The sequence below is a fragment of the Ictalurus furcatus genome, chromosome 3 (assembly GCF_023375685.1).
Source record: "Ictalurus furcatus strain D&B chromosome 3, Billie_1.0, whole genome shotgun sequence".
In the NCBI taxonomy this organism is placed as follows: domain Eukaryota; kingdom Metazoa; phylum Chordata; class Actinopteri; order Siluriformes; family Ictaluridae; genus Ictalurus; species Ictalurus furcatus.
The window spans coordinates 33,788,681-33,810,091 of NC_071257.1; the positions used below are offsets into that span (position 1 = coordinate 33,788,681).

Here is a 21,411-nt window from a genome sequence, read left to right on the forward strand (position 1 = left end):
CGGGGAGCATGGGGCACAAGGCGGGGTACACCCCGGACAGTGTGCCAATTTTTTCTGTTTGTCTGGTAGAATTATTTATTTATTTATTTTTTGCAACTCTGATCAATTCAAATGTACTGACCTGCACTGATGATGAGATATTTATAGATGTACGAGTACTCTCTCTGATGTGCACTTTCATCAAGATCGCTAGCTTTGACTGTCCAAATTTGCATAATAAATGCCATATATTCATTTTTGATGAGGTTGCACACCTAAACCTGCGCTGTGCGTGCTATACAAGATCCAGCCACAGTCACATACATATATATATATATGTCTGTGTGTGTGTGTGTGTGTGTGTGTGTGTGTGTGTGTGTGTGTGTACATATCCATGCCCTTGGGAATGAGAGATTGAGAAAGACATAATATGAGCAGATGCTTAGTGATTTATGAGCTACGCTGCAAGCCGAGGTGTAATACATTTTTCAACGCGGAACACACGTGACCGCGAGCTTGCTTAGAGACATGCTCTTTAATGCTCACTGACATCCAAAATATGCCAACTCTGTTTCCATCACTGATTCCTAGCCTGTAAATACACAGCAGCTGGGTGACCCTTTTTGTGCTGCCGCTCCTAATCCGGGCTGACAGGCTATTCGGCTAATTCATTACCCGCTCTAATGTTACCTGTATAAAGCCATGGCAGATTGGTGGACCGCGGCACAGCCGATTCATTCTCCTCTCCGGCTGTAGCGCTTGTCTATGCACGCTCGCGTTTCCTTTTCCTGTGCGTTTCTGATTGGTGCGTTTTAATCACCTCTAATAGACTAGTGCTCTGTAGACATCACGTCACGATTCGTTCCTTCGAAGGGTGACAGCTTTTTTTCATTTTATTTAATTAATTCCGTCGCTCACTTCAACGCGACGGAGATGATGACGAATAACTTTTAATCGTCGTTCATTTCACATCCGATTTAACCGCACGCGTCGTTCGTGTAGCGCTGCTGCTTTTAGTCTCAGACGCTACGGGCGCGCTGGAACAGAAAGCCATTAAAGGAGCTCCAGCTCCTCCCAGCCATTTCCTGGCCCTCGACGCACCACTGCAGGGAATAGATGGGGGGAAAATAGGCTAGACTGAATGGTGGAGATCTGAAGGGAAATTTATGCACGGTAAATATCTTCTTTCCTGCAGCGGAATGATAGTAATTTGACCGTAAGTCTGCGTACGCCGCCTCGCCCGGACCGGCCATCTGTCACGCCGCCTGATCCATTACACAATAATGCAGCTCGACTGGGCATTTGGAGCGAGAAAAAAGAAAGAGGATCAACGTGTCAGCGTGTCTCCGTATCTCCTGCAGAGGACAGGAGGTCGTCTCCTCATGCCCTCTCACGTGCTGAGTGGAACTGTGGGTAGACAGGCCAGATATGTGCACCACTTCCTGTCTCACTCGCACACAGATTATCTCCGGTTAATCCTCCTCGAAACACTCCAACCACTTAAAGCAGCGCACTCTGTAGCGATTTAACCCTCGTCCGGTGAGGAGTTGTAGCGCTAGCAACGTTAACGCTGTTTTTCGATTCGTAACATTGACTCTTTTTTAATGTCACCACAGCGACTCCGATTTCCTCGTCCTGATCGGTCTGAAGGCGTTGAATCGTTTTCCGTAACAGCGCTCCGACATCAGTGCGGCTTTACAGTGTATTAATGCACTCGTTCTAATCCGTTATCGTTTCTTTAGTGACAGCTTGCACGGGGACTTGTACAGCGGAAGCTCCACAGAAGTTCTCCGTAAGGAGGTTATGGAAGGAGTCTCCAGTGTCAGAGCTTTTGGAACAGTCATTTTCCATCATGGGGAAAAGGGGAAAGTCTCCAGGACAGACGAGTTTACTCTTCGTGGTTTCTCTGTGACATAACATAAGCCGCTTTTTTATTTTTCGTCTTATTAACTTTAAGAGAGAGAGAGAGAGAGAGAGAAAAGAGAGAACGGCGAAGGAACGATGGTTTCTAGAGCACCACGAGAACAAGAAAGGACGTTCCACATTATTAATCGTAACTATAAATGGATAAAAACTATGACTTTGTCGTTCTTTAATTAAAAAAAAGTATTGCTATTGTTGACTAATTGCTGCGTTATAAAAGAAATAAAACGCTTCATTTATAGAAAAGTGGTAATAGCACCTCTGCTTCATGACACCATGACGTCGCCATGACGTTACTGCTCAAACTAGCTCGAGAAGCACAAGACGAGCACCGCCTGTAATCTCCTGAAGAAAACAGTGAAAACCCAGCATGGTGCTGTAGAGAAACTTACCGAGTATTTTCCGATACTATTGTTAGTATCGTTCATATATCCTTCATTCACTTCCTGGTCAGCGTCGTGGTCGATCCATCTATTGTAGGGTTTCACACACACGAGAGCAGCTACAGCATTGTTTTGGGAGGTCGGAGGAAACCAGACAACCCAGGGGAAACCCACACAGGCACTGGGAGAACTTAAGAAACTATTCATGAGTAACGTGAGCTCAGGATTAAACCAGGAAGCCCGGAGCTGTGGGACTGCATCGTGCCGCCCTACTTTCCTAATGGAACTATAAAATGGGTCATTTTGATCAGATTTGTCTTTTTTTTTAATTTTTCTTCTTCTTCATTTGAACTGAACATTTAAGCTCTCTGTCTTTGTGGAATCTTCCAGAATCCCTTATCTGGACGTCTGCCTTAATGGATTAGGTTTTAGCGATCGGTCACTGATCACTCGCACAGTATTAATGCGTAAAAACCCTGTCCGAGGTTTTATACCGTGCCTCAGAAATCCTCACGGCTCCTCATTTTTGCCTCTAAAGGTGACACTCGCCCCATCCCTGACTTCACGGACACCATCTCGGCTCAGGGAATAAAAGCGTATCATTGACGAAGAAGATATATATATATATATATATATATATTTGGACATTTTCACTTAGGGGTGCACTCACTTTTGTTGCCAGCGGTTTAGACATTAATGGCTGTGTGTTGAGTTATTTTGAGGGGACGGCAAATCTACACTGTTCCACAAGCTGTACACTCACTACTTTACATTGTAGCAAAGTGTCATTTCTTCACATGAAAAGATATAATCAAATATTTACAAAAATGTGAGGGGTGTACTCACTTTTGTGAGCTACTGTATATATATATAATATAATATAAGAAATGACACATGCACAATATAAGTGCATTGAATCAGTGCACTGGAACATTAAAAATCAGTGTTGCATTACTAAGTGTTTGTGAGATTGCTGTGTGTTTTTTTGCGTTCTTGCTTTAGGTCATATTTGTGTGTGTGTGTGTGTGTGTGTGTCGTTATGACAGTAGGTGTTTCGTTTCGCGCTAACAGGAGCATTTATTTGTATCCCTGATATCTGAATGTGTTGCGAGCATTTAAAAGAAAACACTCAGAGCTTTGAAAAGGTTTGTGTGCGACTGTCGATGTGCGTGTGCGTTCACCTCTGCTACATAGTTCAAGGTTTAACGTACTAGCTGCTTTAAAAAGGCGCTCGCTGGAAGAGGGAAATATTGAAAATACAGTGTTAACATAGAATTGTAATATATATATATATATATATATATATATATAAGTTTATATATATATATATATATATAAAAATAAGTTTTGTTTTTTTTTTAGCTAGCGGTGCCGACCTTGTGAAATGGGGTCTTATAGCAAGCAAACTGCCTGCATAGAGCTGTAGTGGACGCTTTTGTTCGTATGACAGCGAGATCAACGCACTCCAGAATATGTCACTCATCAGAGAGGGCCACGTAGCAGAGCAGATCAGAGCACAGACGGGACCTGATAATGGACAGGAAAATAAATCCAAGCCCTAAACACAGCCTTTTAGGGCTAACGCAGCGCGGCAGACAGGCACGCCGTCCTGGCCTTTGCTTTTGTTTCACTCGGTTCGTTTGGCTCCGAGTTTCCATTACAGGTGTTCATTCTGAAACGTGACACAGCACAAATAGGGAGCAGTGGCGTGTTGGCAGATAAACGGAGGCACTAATGCTTCCATTTAGATGCTTTGTGCGAGAGAGCTGGCAATTCCGAGGTAATCAAAACCGTAATAAAAGATCATTGTCATGGAGATACAGCACGTCATTCGCTGTCGCAGAGCGAAGTAGACATGCGAGATTAAAACGTCTTCTGCCTTTCTTTTTAATGTTCTTAAAATGATGTTGAAGTTCGCCCATGAACGACATTCATACACCCTTCCCCTCGATCCACATGGACTCAATCAGACATGTTTGGTGTCTGAACTTTTAGCTGTGTGTGAGGCTAATGTAGCTAAGTTAAACTAGCTACTAGCCATCAGCTCACAAGTCGTGTGTAAATGTTTGGGTTTGGGGTTTTTTTGCAGATCAGGTAGTTTGAACAAACAAAAAATTCCTGACAGGAATTTATTTATTTATTTATTGTGAGTCGATTAACGGCACACGTCATTACGTCCCCACGCCACGCCGTCCGACGTTCCCTCCAGAATTTCACGTATCGATGTACAGTCGGTCTTCGTTATGGAACCGTATACAGGTTTGGGTGTTTTTATTTTTAATTTTACGAACGCTTCAAGTGCGGTTAATTATTTGTCGTGCTGTACGTGCTAATAGACGACTGCTTGAAGCCGTGGGCTGCGTCCCAAACCGCATACTTGCCTACTATATAATATATAGAGATACATGTATTTCTCCTACTATATAGCAGGCAAGTACGCGGTTTGGGACGCAGCCGTGCTCTCTTGTTTGCCGTCAAACGGTTGAGCGCTGCCGTGTGTGTACGTGTCCTGTCGCACAATGCGGTGAAAACTCCCACACGACGTTAATAGTGTGACTAAGGTGTGTACATGTCTGTAACGCACGTCGATAATGCGACTAAAACAGGAATACTCCACACGTCTTAATTCCATTTGTGTTTACTTCGAGTGTGACTTTAATCAGATTAAGGTCATCCATAATCTCTGTTTACATGCTAGTGTCTTAATCCGAGTATCGTCTTAATCGGGTTCATATCGGATTATCGTCGTCCATGTAAACGCACTGACTGTCCAGTTCTGAACGGTACATGGTTTGGCCTCATGAAAGCTGGATGTAGCCCATTCCAGGATGAGCACGTCCGAAAAAAATAACAACGCCAGCTTGATAAAAGAGAAATATCTGGTTCGAACCAACCTTTCAAAAGGGACTTCTCTGCAGCTGTCAGCTGTTCTTCTTTTAGTGCAAGTTAAGAGTAATATTAGAATCTTAGTATCTCCTTATAAAAGCACATCAGAGAGTTGTTCAAATAAATAAAAACTAAAAATAGAGCCATAACACAAGGACATTGGCAAGACGTATGAATATAGTCGCCAACAGAATCCTGATCGCATCTGTTAAAACGTTTATCCTTGGATAACTTCATCAAACAAGCACGAGAATTCCTGCCAGATTTATAAAAGGCTCGGTAAAGCTGATGTTCTTTGTACTCATGCGCGTGTGTGAATCCGATTAATGCCAATCAGTCAAAACAGAAATTCCCGGCACAGCTGAATTACACTTATTAAGTCACACCCACAAAACGCCATAAAAGGCAAAGTTCACAGAGGGCTGAAAACGAGCAAATGACGACTAAACGGTAAAAGAGCGCCTCCTAAATGCCAAAGCGTTAAATCTTCCAGTAAAAGCAGCTCAGCCGTCGAAGCACCTCGGCTGCCACGGAGACACGCTAACTCTTCCTCCTTTCATACGCTGCTATCCCTTTTGTCTTACTTGACTGCTTAGTCTTCTTTGTGTGGATTTGTAGATTTGTATTGTGTCACTTTCATTCAGTCGGTAAAATACTTGTTCGTGCACGTTAAGGAAGTGAATAAACGTCGTTTAACTCCCCTCTCCTCTAATAGCCGGTGTGTGGTGGGAGTTCTGACACACTACGGCTGCCATCGCGTCATCCAGGTGGATGCTACACACTAAATAAAAAAAACATCATGCAAATTATTAACATTTTGCAGATTCGTCAAGGCATATGTAAACTTGACCACAAGTGTGTGTGAATATAAAATTAGGGCGGACGGTGGATTAGTGGTTAGCACGTTCGCCTCACACCTCCAGGGTCAGGGGTTCGATTCCCACCGTGGCCCTGCGTGTGCGGAGTTTGCTTGTTCTCCCCGTGCTGCGGGGGTTTCCTCCGGGTACTCCGGTTTCCTCCCCCAGTCCAAAGACATGCACGGTAGGCTTATTGGCGTGTCTAAAGTGTCCGTAGTGTATGAATGTGTGAGTGTGTATGTGATTGTGCCCTGCGATGGATTGGCACCCTGTCCAGGGTGTACCCCATCTTGTGCCCCATGCTCCCTGGGATAGCCTCCAGGTTCCCCCGTGACCCTGAAAAGGATAAAATGGTATAAAAGATGGATGGATGGATATATAAAATTTTTTTTTATTTTTTTTAAAGTACTTTCAGGGGCTCTGTAAAACATACATTTTACCAAATTGTTACAGGACTGAATGAATTCTGGTTTTAACGGCACAAAGCGCAAACATTACAGCTAAAGTGTGTAGATAATGTCTCAGGTTTGGCATGTGAGTGACTTTTCTCTGAGCTCTGCTTCCCCCATGGCTGTCTGCCCAGTCGTGTGTGTGTGTGTGTGTGTGTGTGTGTGTGTGTGTGTGGGGGTAGCAGCTCTAGTGTTCATTCATTATTGAGCTCTTCTTCTACCCTGACCAGCACACCGGAATGTCTTAACAAGAATTAGGCAAATGAGACAGCCAATCAAAAAGGCATGAAAATAGGAAAAGGAAATGATGGGGAAAGTGCACACTCACCCTCAGGGTAATGGCTGGAGGCTACTGCAGTGTGATTCATCATGAGTCATTATTTAAATGACTCGGAGTCTTTTTTATTTATTCAACCCCCCACCCCCCGAGTGTTTGGAGTGTATTGATGTCTGGGGTCATAAAAGTCAAACGTACAGCCTGTATACCGAGACTGTCCGAGCACAGACCGCGCTCATAACGCCGGTGTTTTTATCCATATTCTTATAAAAGCACGTCGTTTCTGTTTCAGATCTAGCTTCTTTTTTTTTTTCCTCCTGGTTTTTGTCGCACTGTATAACTTCAGGGAGCCTTCGCTAGTTCAGACGCTCGTCTGAGTAATACGGAGTGAAGATACGACTTGGCGGTACGTTCATACGTCCAAACAAAGTCTATCGCGTAACCCGAAATCCTTGTGGTGGTCACGTATCCCTCAGACCACGCCCACAAACACACAGAGCCACGTTCTGCACGTAAATAATCCATCCAGGCTTCTCCTACACTCTGATTCATCTTCCAAACATCATGTCGTCTAAGAAACCAGTTTTAAACACAAATCCAGCAGTACGGTCTACTTAAAGTCATAAACCTAATCAGTTCCGTCGGTAATCAGAGCGCAGCCGTTTAAAATATCCGCAGACGGAAGGCACGCTATATAGAATGCTATAAAATGAGATTCGTACCGAGAGAGAGAGAGAGATTCGAGTGCAGAAACACTTTCAGGACATTCTAGGAGAGCATGCGATGATCTGACGGCTTTTCCCAGGCCGCCACACAAATGCCGTTGATTAGCACGTGTAATAATTGGCTTGAATGAATTAGCTCGATTTGGACGTTTTCACACTGAGCACTGGGCTGTGGAGCGTAGACGTTCATTACAGCGAGCGCTCATCAGCAGTGTAGGTGGCTCGCGTGTGAGGGGGAGATTAACAGAGCACACATTCGAGCAGTTATTTATCCTACGAATACAACGCGGACAGATCTGCTCCTTCTTTATTAACACACCTAGCACATCTACTTTTGGAGTCACTGATGCTGGATTTGTTGATTACATCCTTCTTTCTCTCACGCATATACAGTACAGGAAGTGTGTGTGTGTGATGGGGGGATAAATGGAAATTAGATAGATATGTAGATAGACAGCGATAGATAGATACATAGATGTTTGCTACAAATGATATGTAGGTATATACACATATATACTCTTTATTCTGTTGCACATACAAAGTCTCCATCTCTCTCTGTCTCTCTGTATGTGTGTGTGTGCGTGTGTGTGTGCGTGCGCAGATCCGCAACGCAGCGTCAGGGTTGTGTATTGACTCCAAACACGGCTCGACAGGAACAGAACTCCGTCTGGACAGCTGCCTGAAAGAGGGAGCCGAGAGAACCTGGGCACACGAACAGGTGACGCAGCACTTTTCATTCGGACAGTCCATCTATCACCACACACCTTGTTAACACTGTATTAGTGCTGAATTCTGAATCCTCAGCTCTGTAGCTCTGACACTGTGTTAGTGCTGAATCCTGAATCCTCAGCTCTGTAGCTCTAACACTGTGTTAGTGCTGAATCCTGAATCCTCAGCTCTATAGCTCTAACACTGTGTTAGTGCTGAATCCTGAATCCTCAGCTCTGTAGCTCTAACACTGTGTTAGTGCTGAGTCCTGAATCCTCAGCTCTGTAGCTCTAACACTGTGTTACTGCTGAATCCTGAATCCTCAGCTCTATAGCTTTAACACTGTGTTAGTGCTGAATCCTGAATCCTCAGCTCTGTAGCTCTAACACTGTGTTAGTGCTGAATCCTGAATCCTCAGCTCTGTAGCTCTAACACTGTGTTAGTGCTGAATCCTGAATCCTCAGCTCTGTAGCTCTAACACTGTGTTAGTGCTGAGTCCTGAATCCTCAGCTCTGTAGCTCTAACACTGTGTTACTGCTGAATCCTGAATCCTCAGCTCTATAGCTTTAACACTGTGTTAGTGCTGAATCCTGAATCCTCAGCTCTGTAGCTCTAACACTGTGTTAGTGCTGAATCCTGAATCCTCAGCTCTGTAGCTCTAACACTGTGTTAGTGCTGAATCCTGAATCCTCAGCTCTGTAGCTCTAACACTGTGTTAGTGCTGAGTCCTGAATCCTCAGCTCTGTAGCTCTAACACTGTGTTAGTGCTGAGTCCTGAATCCTCAGCTCTGTAGCTCTAACACTGTGTGAGTGCTGAATCCTGAATCCTCAGCTCTGTAGCTCTAACACTGTGTGAGTGCTGAATCCTGAATCCTCAGCTCTGTAGCTCTAACACTGTGTTACTGCTGAACCTGTAAAGTAGCTCATTAGACCTGAATCTTATAAGGAAAGCTTAAATGCTGCCATTAAGAGTAGAATTCAGAAACAAGGACCTAATCTACAGAACACCAGCTACTTAATTCAGGAGCTCTGAAGCCTGGCTGTGATATAAGGACCCTTATTAACCGTAAGAGCCTGTGTTAGATTAGGATCGGATCTAAACACTGTAGGATGTTGGATCTCCAGGAGCAAAAATGTAATTAAATGTAGAATTCAGTGCAGAATATATACAGGATAACAACACAGTGAGGTAAGACCGAGGTACAGGATACCTCACTCTGTGTGTATTTGAACATAGATCAGTTTCTTATCAAACAAATACCAGATGATTAAGTTTATTGCTAGACATGTTTATACTTATAATCTTATTCTCTTGATAATTTTGCTCAAGCGTTCGTGTATAGAATTAAAGCAAAATTATGAGCACAATATGTGTCTCCTATGTAAGGAATAAAACACTTCAGGGCATGCCGTCAGAGGAAAATAATCCAAAACAGGAAGGTGTGATGAAGTTACTGTTACCAGCCTGAACAGCACATCCTGAAGTGTTTTATTCCTCGTACACCACCGTAATATGCTAATTATTATCATGTTTTCATTGAATCAAGAACGTGACGTTATACGCTATCTGTTTATGATTACAATTTTTCTTTCTTTCTTTTGGAATGCCCACGAAACGTTAGTTCCTTTTATCGCTTACGTTATAGCAGCTATAAATAATCTCTTTCTTTTTTTTTTTTCATCTCTCAAAGTTAGTAAGAGAGCGATAATCCGAACGAGCGTGTTAATATAAACCCACGAGTTCACGCCGTGTCGTAATTACCGTAATTACGCGATTCCGTCTCGTGAAAAGCGTTCACGTCGTCGTAGAACTCGTAAACTAGGAATTTTCTGAGCGCTGTAGCGTCGTGTAGAAACACTCAAAACGTAGTTTCTTAAGCGTAGTTATCTTAAGTAGTAATGTTTCTATGTAATAATTCGTATCATTGACTATTCTTAATGTCTTAGTAATGCAAGATTAATCTGAAAATAAACGAAAGGCATACGATGCAGTTTAACGTAGCTAGCACAGAGTCGGGTGATCCTCTAATGGCGCACAATTGCGTGAACAGCTCCGAACAAAACGTCCGGATTGTCATCGAGTAATTACGGTCATTCCGACACGACGTAAACGCATCCTTAACCGACACCCTCGGACCAATCAGAATCAAGAATTTGAAATCGTCGTGTTGTCAATATTTTATAATAATCCCATAATAAGTGGTAAACGGATAAATATACCGACAGTATATTCAAGATACTGGATTAAACAAGGCACATCCCGGTACACGGGGGCGAAAAACGCCTGAGGTTTAGCAGAAGGATAACGAGGGGTAAAAAGAGACAGATGAGAACTATCAAGAAACTGAACCAAAACAAACGCGTTAACAAACGAGACTGAATCAACATGCAAGATGCATTGATATCGCTTTTCACGTAAGCGTGCCGGACTTTACCGGTCCGTACAGGATTTCTCAGAGTTTTTTTTATGACAGTTGTGGTCAAAAACGCTTGATTTTGCGGCGGGTTTTTATCACAAATCGCGATGCAACTTTCTATTTTTTTGTGCTTTGTTGTGGAAAATTACTTGGATTGGCACGAAATTGTTGTGCGCTCTTTCACAGTGATGTTTGTTGGTAAACGAGACCTTCTAGCTGTACTCATGTTTGACGCACAAAGAGGGCTCAGGATGATGTCACACGACGTGTCCCGGCCCGAATCTGCGGAACTTCTGCGGCAATTCCGAAAAATCGCGAGCTCCTCCGGATATTGCGGAGTTTGCTTGATTTCACAAAATGACGAAATCCTGGAGACGGGTGCAGACCGTCTTTTACACGAGGACATGTCGGTTGTTAATAGCGATAGACAGATTGTCAAGAAGCTGTGTTAGGTTTATTAACATGTTGTGTTGCTTCAAACCTGCAACATGTTTGCGGCAAAGAACCTTGGCCCATTTTTTAAAAAAAAAAAAAATGTTTTTTTTTTTTGTCCCAGAGTGAATATAGAGCGCTTAATGAAATCAAACCGAGACAAACCCCTACATATTGTGGTGCGTAGTGTGGAGGCAACGTGTGTCGGTTATAGCACGGATTTAGAGTGGGTCATATAATATAATTTCCTCCCTCATAATTAAATGAAATATAGTGCACCATATGGTAAGTAGAGAGTGAATCGAGCCTCAGGAATAGACTAGAGCAAAACTAAAACCACAATAACGAGCACATGGCAGCGTTGCCATGGCAGCCGAGATGTGAAGCAGGACGAAATTGCGACTGCAGCCTAAGACTCATACACACATAGAACCATATACGGTGGCGATCGATATTAGAGAACAATTTCTAAACGCTTCGTTTTACTGAGATGTTGTTAATCTTCATCGCACAAAATCTGAAGATAAGATAAAAACTTTATTGATCCCACACTGGGGAAATTCCCTCATTACAGCAGCTCAATTACACACACACACACACACACACACACAAAAAACCACACAGATAGGAAAGAATACACATTGAATAGGAATCGAATTGAAAAAAAAATGACGAAAAAATATATACACTAGGAATAGAAAAATAAGAATAATATGAGTAAATAATAATAATGGTAATGTGTACACTATGAACACCTCAATGTATGGACAGATGAATACAAATATGAATATATACAGATGAGTAGCACCTCGTTTATATACGGAATAAGTGATGAATGGATTATTGCACAGTTAAAAATAGAGGTTGAGCAACAAATAGTAATAAATGTTCATATCGCAGAATTATTGTGAATGTGTTGGCTGATGATGCAAAAAAACAGCTAGCCGTGCTACCATTATGAGCGTCTGACTGCTGTAGGGATGAAGGACCGGCGGTAGCGCTCCTTCTCGCACTGAGGGTTATTAGCTGTGGGTATACCAGTGTTCTGCTAGCATGTTTAACATAAATAACCAAAGCACTTGAACGAAAACCTCAGAGAAATCAAAAGTAGAGAACAGTGACCACTGTAGCACGAAAGAAGATTACAACTTAAATTTTTTTTGAGGCTTACAGCTGTCAAAAATTAGCAGGAAGTGTAGAAGCTTTTGCTTTGGATGACTTTACATTTACGTTTATTCATTCAGCGGACGCTTTTATCCAAAGCGACTTACAAACCTAAGCAAAGCGATATATCAAGCGGAGAACAGTACAAGCAGTGCTACTGTACAAGATTTATAACTGAGTTCTAGAGAAGCAGAGTGCGCAGAGTCGAGGTGTAAGAGCGTGAGTACGTTTTGTTTTGTTTTTTTTTTTAAATAATGTAGGGTTGGCATTTTAGGTGTTCGTTAAGTGTTCACGGAAGAGCTGGGTCTTCAGCTGTTTTTTGAAGATGGTGAGAGATCCTGCGGTCCGGATTGAGGTCGGAAGTTCATTCCAGAGCCGAGGAACAGCTAGTGTGAAGGTTCTGGAAAGGGACCTCGAGCCAGGGGGAGTAGGCACTACGAGGTGTCGGTCGTTAACCGATCGCAGATTGCGTGAGGGAACGTAAACCTCAAGGAGAGTGTTGAGGTATGGGGGTGCCGTTCCAGACGAGGTCAATTCCCGCTGCACTGTTGAACCGATTCCCCGTTGGCCAGTCCGCATTATCCTATCCTCTCGTCTTACGTGGACATCCAGCCTTTTCGGGGGACTTGAATGAATTAGTGTCATTGTAAAGCTGTAATGTTCTAGAAATCACAGATTCGGAACGACCAACTTCTCTTGCAATGGCTGGTAGGGTCATCCCTTTGGCCTTCATCTGGACAACCTGCTGCCGCAGGGTTTCAGTCACCTTAGGGCGGCTCGCCATCTTGCGAAGTCAGTGAAAATTGGACAGTTGTCCTAACAGGAATGCTGCCAGGGTAAATAGGGTTCGTCAGACCATTAAGGAAACTAGCACCAGGTACCAGATTAACACCAATAACTGGGAGGTATCTGTAAGTGTTCTCCAATTTTGATCAGAGTACTTTTTCAAATGTCTCAATTTAAGTTTTTTTATACCGTGCTTCAGAATGTATTTAACTTATGAAACAGGCTTAAAAAAAACTGCCCTCCTACTCCTGAAGGTTAACTTCAAATAGATCTACGCAGTGACCTTGAAATTCTAGGTCGTCCTCGAATTTTGATCTCCACTGTACACGACAGTACAACGTGTATATAAAACAAAGTCTACGATCAGACGAGTGTCACACAACAGGACGTTGCGTTAAAATAACGTGCGCTCCCGTTCCTTCACCGTCTTGCACTGTAACACGCCGTATGAAGTCGTAGCGAGTAGTCAAAGCTTGTTTTCCGCCTCTCGTTTTAGATCTTCACCTTTGGCTGGAGGGAGGACATCAGGCCCGGGGACCCTCTGCACACCAGGAAGTTGTGTTTCGACGCCATCTCTCAAAGCAGCCCTGTCACTCTGTACGACTGCCACGGCATGAAGGGCAACCAGCACTGGAGCTACCGCAGGGTAACACACACACACACACACACACACACACACAGACATGCTGACAGTACACAATAGTGTTCCTATGCATCCTGGAAAACCTATAAATGTATACACTTTATATTTTAGTCACAAGCTCTGGAATTCATTTCCCCATCACATCTGCAACTGTGAATCCATTTCAAGATTCAAAAGTTCTGTAAAAACTCATCTCTTCGGGCTTGCATATTCTCTGTGACAGGGTGACATAATACTGAATTACAATATGAGTTTTATGTATAATATTGTATAACGTACATACAGCAGGGGAAATAAGTATTGGACATTGTTTTCAGCAAATATACTTCCAATGAGACTATTCACGTGAAATATTCACCAGACATCAGTATTAACTCAAGAAATCCGGAAATGTAAAGAATTCACACCATTAAAATCTATAAATGAAGTTATGTGTGATAAAGTGGAATGACACGGGAAAAAAGTATCGAACACGCTAAGTGAAACGTATTTAATACTTACCGGAGATGCCTTTGTTTGTAATGACGGCTTCAAGACGCTTCCTGTATGAAGAGATGAATGTGCCGCAGTATTCAGGTGGGATTTTGGTCCGTTCTTCTAAACATATCGTCTTTAAATCTTGTTCAATTGGAATTCGAGTCAGGTGATCGACTGAGAACTGAGTTTTCTTAGCGTGTTCAATACTTTTTCCCCCGTGTCATTCCACTTTATTACACATAACTTTTATTTATGGACTTTAACGTTGTGAATCCTTTACGTTTCCGGATTTCTTGAGTTAATACTGATGTCCGGTGAAAATTTCATGTGATTAACATCATTGGAAATATATTTACTGGAAAAAAAAAATGTTGACGTGTTCAATACTTATTTCCTCCGCTGTATATAATATTGTGTTTTAGTGTTTTGTGAATTGTATTTGCATGTTGTATTTATTTAATTTATTATTTAATTTTTTTAAATAAAATATATTATTATTATTATTATTATTATTATTATTACACTAGTTTTCCAGTCATAGAAATTGGAACGGAAAATGGATAAAATCCTGTAACTATGATGGACAATGGATAAAGTCCTGTAAATATTCCTGAGAATGTGGAACGTGCGCTAGCAAGCCTCATACACTAAAATAGAAGAAAGTGGGATAAAATGCATCGCTATATTTTATCCGCTGATGCCCCGTTTGCCACCGATATACTTTACTTTTAATATTCGGGTAAAACTTTATAACAACATATGAACTTCGGGAGAGAAAAATCGAAGCCGCTGAGGGAACGACTGTCGAGAGCCGCAGTAATGTAAGACGCGAACAGGAACCGACTTGTTTTGTAGACGTTCTACAACATTAACTGTAACCATAAACGGATAAAAAGTCATTCTTAATGGGAAAAGTTAGCGTTGGCAAATCTCCGTGGCCTAAAAGGAATCAGTTTGAGTTGGAGTTTCATGTGGTAGCTGTAACTCTGCTTCATCACACCGACTCACGCTTGATTATGTCCCTATAACAGCGTGACCGCAAGTGATCTATCACGTACGTCTACAGTACATACATGATACACGTTAACACACTCATGAATACACTGCGGCACGCAGGAGAGTCACTACAGTAATATCAGTAGCGTGGTGCAATACACACAAACGGCAAGTCTACAGTAGTTTTTATAGATTGACCAGCCACACACACATACACACACGTATTTCTTTCTTTGATTGATTAACTTTATATAACTCCTGAGTTAGGTAAGAACGTATTTCTTCAGTAAAGACAGTATCGAGTCTCTACTGAGAAACAAATGAACATCAACACCGAAATGAATTAATGAACTCATTTGAGCTGCATAACGCTGTACTGTAATTACGCTTCCGCTCCCACTTCACAGAGACGCATTATCAAGGGTGGAAAAGATAAATAACATACCCCAGTGATCCAGTTTTACAGCGTATTTTTATGTGAAATATGCACGCCGCCTCGCTCGGAGCGTGCTCGATAACGCCGAGCTCTTTGTGGCATTGCTGCAGGCTTAGAGCAGGAGCCGGAGCAGGTGGATGCTTTATTACGAAGAAGCCAACGCAGCCGTGCTCTCTGCTCCGAGCGCACATTACAGCTCGCCCATAAATGATGGAGGCTGATGCGGTGGCCGTGTTCCTCCAGCCTCCCAGCAAGATAATATAAGCGAACAGCCAGCTATTTCCTCTCTCCGAGGGCACCAAGGGCCCGACTAGAGAAATCACCGTCATTGTAGGATAGGTCAATGACGGCACCGCACAAAGCCAATATACACTTGAAAGGACAGAGGTGGAGGCTGGTGGCGGAGGAGCCTGAGGCACACGGAGCAATAAATCAACCGGGATAGAGCAGAAGAGAGCTACAGCCCGTGCCTTGAGGCATCTTCTTCTCTTACCTTTCCTACCCCTGTCTCTGCTTTATATTTGCACTTCCTTACATGTATATATACACACACATATACACATCTCTCTCTCTCTCTCTCTCTCTCTCTCTCTCTCTCTCACTCTGTGTGTATGCACTCTTACTGGTGCTTTCACTGAGATTTCTCACTAGGTTGATTCCCAAGCTCCCAACCTCAAACCATGAAATGAAGTAAGCTCTAATGATTAAGGAGGAGTTTAAAAAGAAAAAGAAAAAAAAAACGAAGGTTTTGGTCCCTCAGGTCCATCCCTGTAATCTGACTGAAGGGGAACGGAAGATAGGAGCAGGATTAAACCCCCTGTGCTTCTTCTATACTTTATTATTTATTTATTTGTCATATCTATGGGGTTTTTTATTAAATTTCCCCCGTCTCTCTCTCTCTCTCTCTCTCTCTCTCTCTCTCTCTCTCTCTCTCTCTCTCTCTCTGTGTCTCCTCTCGTGGTTGCAGGATAAGTCTCTTTACCACCCAGTGAGCAGCGGATGCATGGACTGCAGCCCCTCCGATAAGCGGATTTTCATGAACAAGTGCAATCCCGAGTCGGCGACGCAGCAGTGGCTCTTCCAGAGAGTCAACATCACCATCCTGGACAAATTCAACAGCGCCATCGCTTCCTAGGACCCTCGGAAACGCAGCCAGCCAGTGGACTGGCTCCCAGAATCCTTAGCGAGGGGGGTAGATTTACTTAGTGTCTGAGTGTGCTCCCCCCCCTACCTCCTCCCCCTCCTCCCAAATGCCCACAAGTGCAGGAACAGACGAGGAAGGGGCGGCTCGTGAGCGAGGGAATTGGGATGGGGCCGAAGACTGGAAGACTGATGCGACACTCAGATGGCTTGCAGGTCAAGGAGAACCTGTCCACAGCCAATCTCTCTCTCTCTCTCTCTCTCTCTCTGTTTCTCTCTCTCGTTCTTTTTTCAGCTTGGCCCCAGTCATTTCTAACACACCGAACAACAGTGCTCTGTTTAAATATCGTTCCTCCTCACTCTATCCATATCGCATGGTGGATTTGTACTATACCGGAGACCGGAAGTGACGTTTTAGCATCTCTGTGTGGTTCTGAGGAGGTTTTGTTCGAACTGTATATTTATTTCTATTTATTTGTTCGTATTTTTTGCGAAGATAAGTTATTCTGTGTGTAATTGACTTTGTTTCACCTCTACCAAGGTTAAGGCTAGAAATCAGATTCGCCCCACGGAGTTGGAGATGACAGGATTAAATGTTTTCCTTTACCCCCCCCCCCCCCCAGAGAATCATTACCCCTTCCTGCCCCAGTTCCTACCATCTAAATTCTAAATAAAGCAAAAAAAAAAAAAAAAAAAATGAGTACGAATGTGCGTAGTTATAGACTCATTTACTCAGAATCCTGTATTCTCTTTATTATACATCCAAACGGTTTGAGATGGGTCGTAATATTTTGCTGTATGTCTATACATGTAATGACATTAGAGGTGAGTTTAAAACAAACAAAAAAAAAAACAATAGAGATCACAATTAATCCTTGCCAGTTGATTGAGATTATTTTTTGTACTGGACCTTGCATGTGTTTATGCAAATGAGGCTTCGTCTAATTAAATATGCATACATTTGCATACTAAACAAGACCAAATCAGATGTTTTTAGAATTAATTCGTTAATATTGTTATTATTTATTTCACTGTGAAGCCTTTACGTAATAGCTTGTTGGAATATCATTTCTTATATATTGTTTAATCGGAAAAATACAAACCTTACACTGTTAAGCAAAATGTTAGGATTCTGTTTTTCAGTATAAAATCGAATCAGTGGGCAACAATTTTGGGAAATTCCTCTGTAATGTCCTTTTAATTAGGGATAGGAATGCAGCTCAGGAATGTAGCTCATGTACAATGTGTGATTTTTGCTCTCGACTCTTAGTGTTTTTTTCTATAAGTAAAGATGTGTCTCCCCCTGCTGGTCATACAGGCACAGTACACCTCAGACTCATTTGTTTCCTGCACAGGTAGGTGCTCTAGGTGCGTACTTTCCTCTCTTTTTTTTTTTATCGATCAAATATATGTATTAAAACGTTGTGTTGTGAGCTGTTTTGATTAAGGACTCAGATGATGATCGTAGGAGTCGATCTAGACGCGTACAGAGCCGTGCCTCATGGTGCGATAGACACCACCTGTATTTACACATTCATCTCCTAAACACACAGCAGGTGTCAAGTAAAAGCCATGAAAGCTGCTCGGGAGTCTGGATCTGATTCAGGTGTTCAGTGTGGGTGCTCTGACTGACAAATCCTTCTATTCTGAGGAAGGAAAACATCAACAGGACCAAGTGTGTAATTCCACCATGTGTTCCAACTCTACATCCTTTCATAGCCATGGATTTTTTTTATTATTATTTTTTTTTGTCTTAAAGAAACATTGCAGTGTGTTTTGATGGATTTTTTGTGCCTTTTCTATGTCCCTGTTCTGACGAAAGAACAAATAATGCTCGTTACTATACGTCCTCTAAACCCTGGTTAACTGCCTTGGGATGGTGAAAATCATTTGTGTGTGTGCATGCATTCTGAGACCTTCCACAAAGTCACCTAAGGAAGAATGATGCAGTGTTCGCAATAAACGCCGCCGTCATAAAGCCATCCTTTCCTAGACTTTTATCGCTGAACTAGTGCCAGTTCTGAATAACTAGGAACTGTGGGGATCATCCAGGGTTCAGAGAACCTCCTAGAGTTCTACTTCACCCCTCCTAACTAAGATTTTCTTTATACGCTGTTGATAAATGTCATCTATGTCATCATGCTGAATCATCTAGCTACCATAGACCCAGACTCCTTTTACAGGGCGCCATTACATTTGCCCTCATTGAATAGCTAGTCTTATTTGACTTAATCCATGGATTTGTTTTGGATTGCTCTCTTTAAGTCCGGAACACCACGTTTCTTGTTTAAATGCTCCTGCGAATGATTTTACGATTGAATTTCTTTGTATCCGACTTGATAAATGAGGCCCAATGTCAAGAGGAACAGGACTCACCTTAGGACTGCCCAGAAATGGGACGAGACTGAGCCTGCGTTCTGGGCTTCTTATGTTTATCAGTCGTCGCCAGTGTGGGCGTTTGCAATTAGCAAGCAGTTTAGACTGCAGCGTCTGGGTCACATTTGACTGAATCATGGTCTAAATCTGCCAGTCGAGAGCGCCGTGTCAGCATCGGTGTCACCACGCAGTCGGCACGAGAGAGAGAGAGAGATGTCCGAGCCAGACACTGATCGATGCCGAGGCAGCGAGCAAATAATTAGCGCCTGTCTTTGGGGTCCAGGGAATTCAGAAGCATAAGGCTTGCAGCATGGCTCGGTTGAGCACGAGGTGTATCGTAGAAGAACGAGAGGTCCGTTATACCATGTTATGTGATGCTGAATCAACCGGCGCTAAAGCTGCGTATTAGCAGAAATCTAGCTAAGTTGGCAGACCGAACAAAGAACGAGGGATGGTATGGTGGAGAAAACCGGTGAGAGTGGTATGTAGTCACAGGCACTGTAGTCGGTTAGATGTAGGATACCCTGAGCGGATAGCGCTGAGGGAGACCCATCAGAACATATTACCCTCAGAAGTGGGACCATATGGTATGGTGAGAGAAAACTACTCAGTCACAGTGGTAGCGCTGAGGGAGACCTGTCTTGGTGCAGAACGGTGAACAGAGGGAAGCTCCGACTTCAACCCCAGTGTCGCAAGATAGCAGAATTCAGCTAACTTATCAGGCTCAGTAGTGGGGCCGTGTGGTATGGTGCGGGGAAAACCATTCAACCATGCTAGCAATGTGTAGCCTCAGAGGCACTGCTCGGCTTTACAGTGGGAGATGTGAAAAAATCTGAAGAAAAGCACAGAGTTCCATAGTATTTTACTAGAAAAGAGCTCATGAAGTATGAAAAAAATGCACTCACCGTAGCAGACGAGAAGAGCAGAAATAACAGGAGGCTAACTCCAGCTCTGAGGCTGCTGCAGGTAACCTGTAGCGACAAGCTGCTGAGCAGGTAAATATGCTGTACACGTGGTCCGACGTGTACGACGTGAGAAGAAGAAGGTGAACGATGGCTCTGTGACAGCGGCGTTTTGTTGAAAATACTGCATCATACAGTGCCCTGCATTAATATTGGCACCCTTGGTAACGATGAAAAATTCGCTTTATTGTTTAATCTTTTGTTTAGAAAAAAACTCTGCTCTCATGGATATCAAACAATTGCAAACACAACACAGTTTATAAAAAAATAGCTTGGTTAAATATAGGTGTGCAACAATTATTGGCAGACTTTTAGTCAATACTTTGTGCTAGCTCCCTTTGTCAAGATAACAGCTCTGAGTCTTCTCCTATAACGCCTGATGAGGTTGGAGAATACATGGTGAGGGATCTGAGAGCGTTCCTCCATACAGAATCTCTCCAGATCCTTCACATTTCGAGGTCCACGCTGGTGGACTCTCCTCTTCAGTTCACCCCACAGGTTTTCTATGGGGTTCAGGTCAGGGGACTGGGATGGTCATGTCAGGACCTTGATTTTGTGGTCAGTAAACCATTTCTGTCTTGATGTTGATGATATTTTGGATCATTGTCCTGCTGGAAGATCCAACCACGGCCCATTTGAATCTTCCTGTCAGAGGCAGTCAGGTTTTCATTTCATATCTGTTGATATTTGATAGAGTCCATGATGCCATGTATCCTAACAAAATGTTTTGTTTTTTTTTGTGTTAGATTTATGTGTTAATGCGTCAGTGATTGATCGTTTTACTTATTCAGTTGCTCTGTCAATGTAAACATGAATGTGATACACCTGTGATTAGACTGTCTTTTAGTAAAAACTCTTTCCCACCCATTTTGAGGAATTTCTAAGAGGAAACATTCTCAGAATAATATAGATTAAATAAGGTTCAGTTAGGGACATTTATAACGAATACTATGTCATTATAATTCTGGACGCTGATCTTCCGCTGACCAGTTCATCTGACACATGACAGCTCATCCGTTTTCACAATTTATCTCCAGAGCTGGGTTTTGAAAACGTCTTTTATTGCAGATACTGTATTCAGGAAGCATGCGTGTATATGAGATTTAACTGCAATTAAATTTAGAGCTATTTTCAGCTGGTACTTCTTTTATTAGTCTAAATGAAGTGCTGCATGGTGTGCTATGATTATACAGACTAGTGTTTGGGTCAGATTTGTTACCAGAGTGCCATTATCGATTATTAGAGGATAAATTCAGAACTAGGGGCAATTTAGAGTCACTAAACCACCTACTGAAATGTTTTTGGGAGATGGGAGGAAACCAGAGAACCTGGATTAAACCCACACGGACACAAAGAGTATGTGTGAGCGCAGGATCGACCCCAGAGCTGTGAGGT

General features: G+C 42.7%; 1 protein-coding gene across 1 annotated transcript in view; it reads left to right on the top strand.

The window, feature by feature from the left end:
• galntl6 (polypeptide N-acetylgalactosaminyltransferase like 6) overlaps window positions 1-17,729 on the top strand; it is a 255,001-nt gene extending 237,272 nt beyond the window's left edge. The window contains exons 11-13 of the mRNA XM_053622119.1: window positions 8,081-8,197; window positions 13,483-13,632; window positions 16,506-17,729. Of these exons, the coding sequence (XP_053478094.1) occupies window positions 8,081-8,197; window positions 13,483-13,632; window positions 16,506-16,673 (435 nt within the window). The 3' untranslated portion in view covers window positions 16,674-17,729. The remainder of the gene's footprint in view (window positions 1-8,080; window positions 8,198-13,482; window positions 13,633-16,505) is intronic.
• Window positions 17,730-21,411: the final 3,682 nt, after the last annotated feature.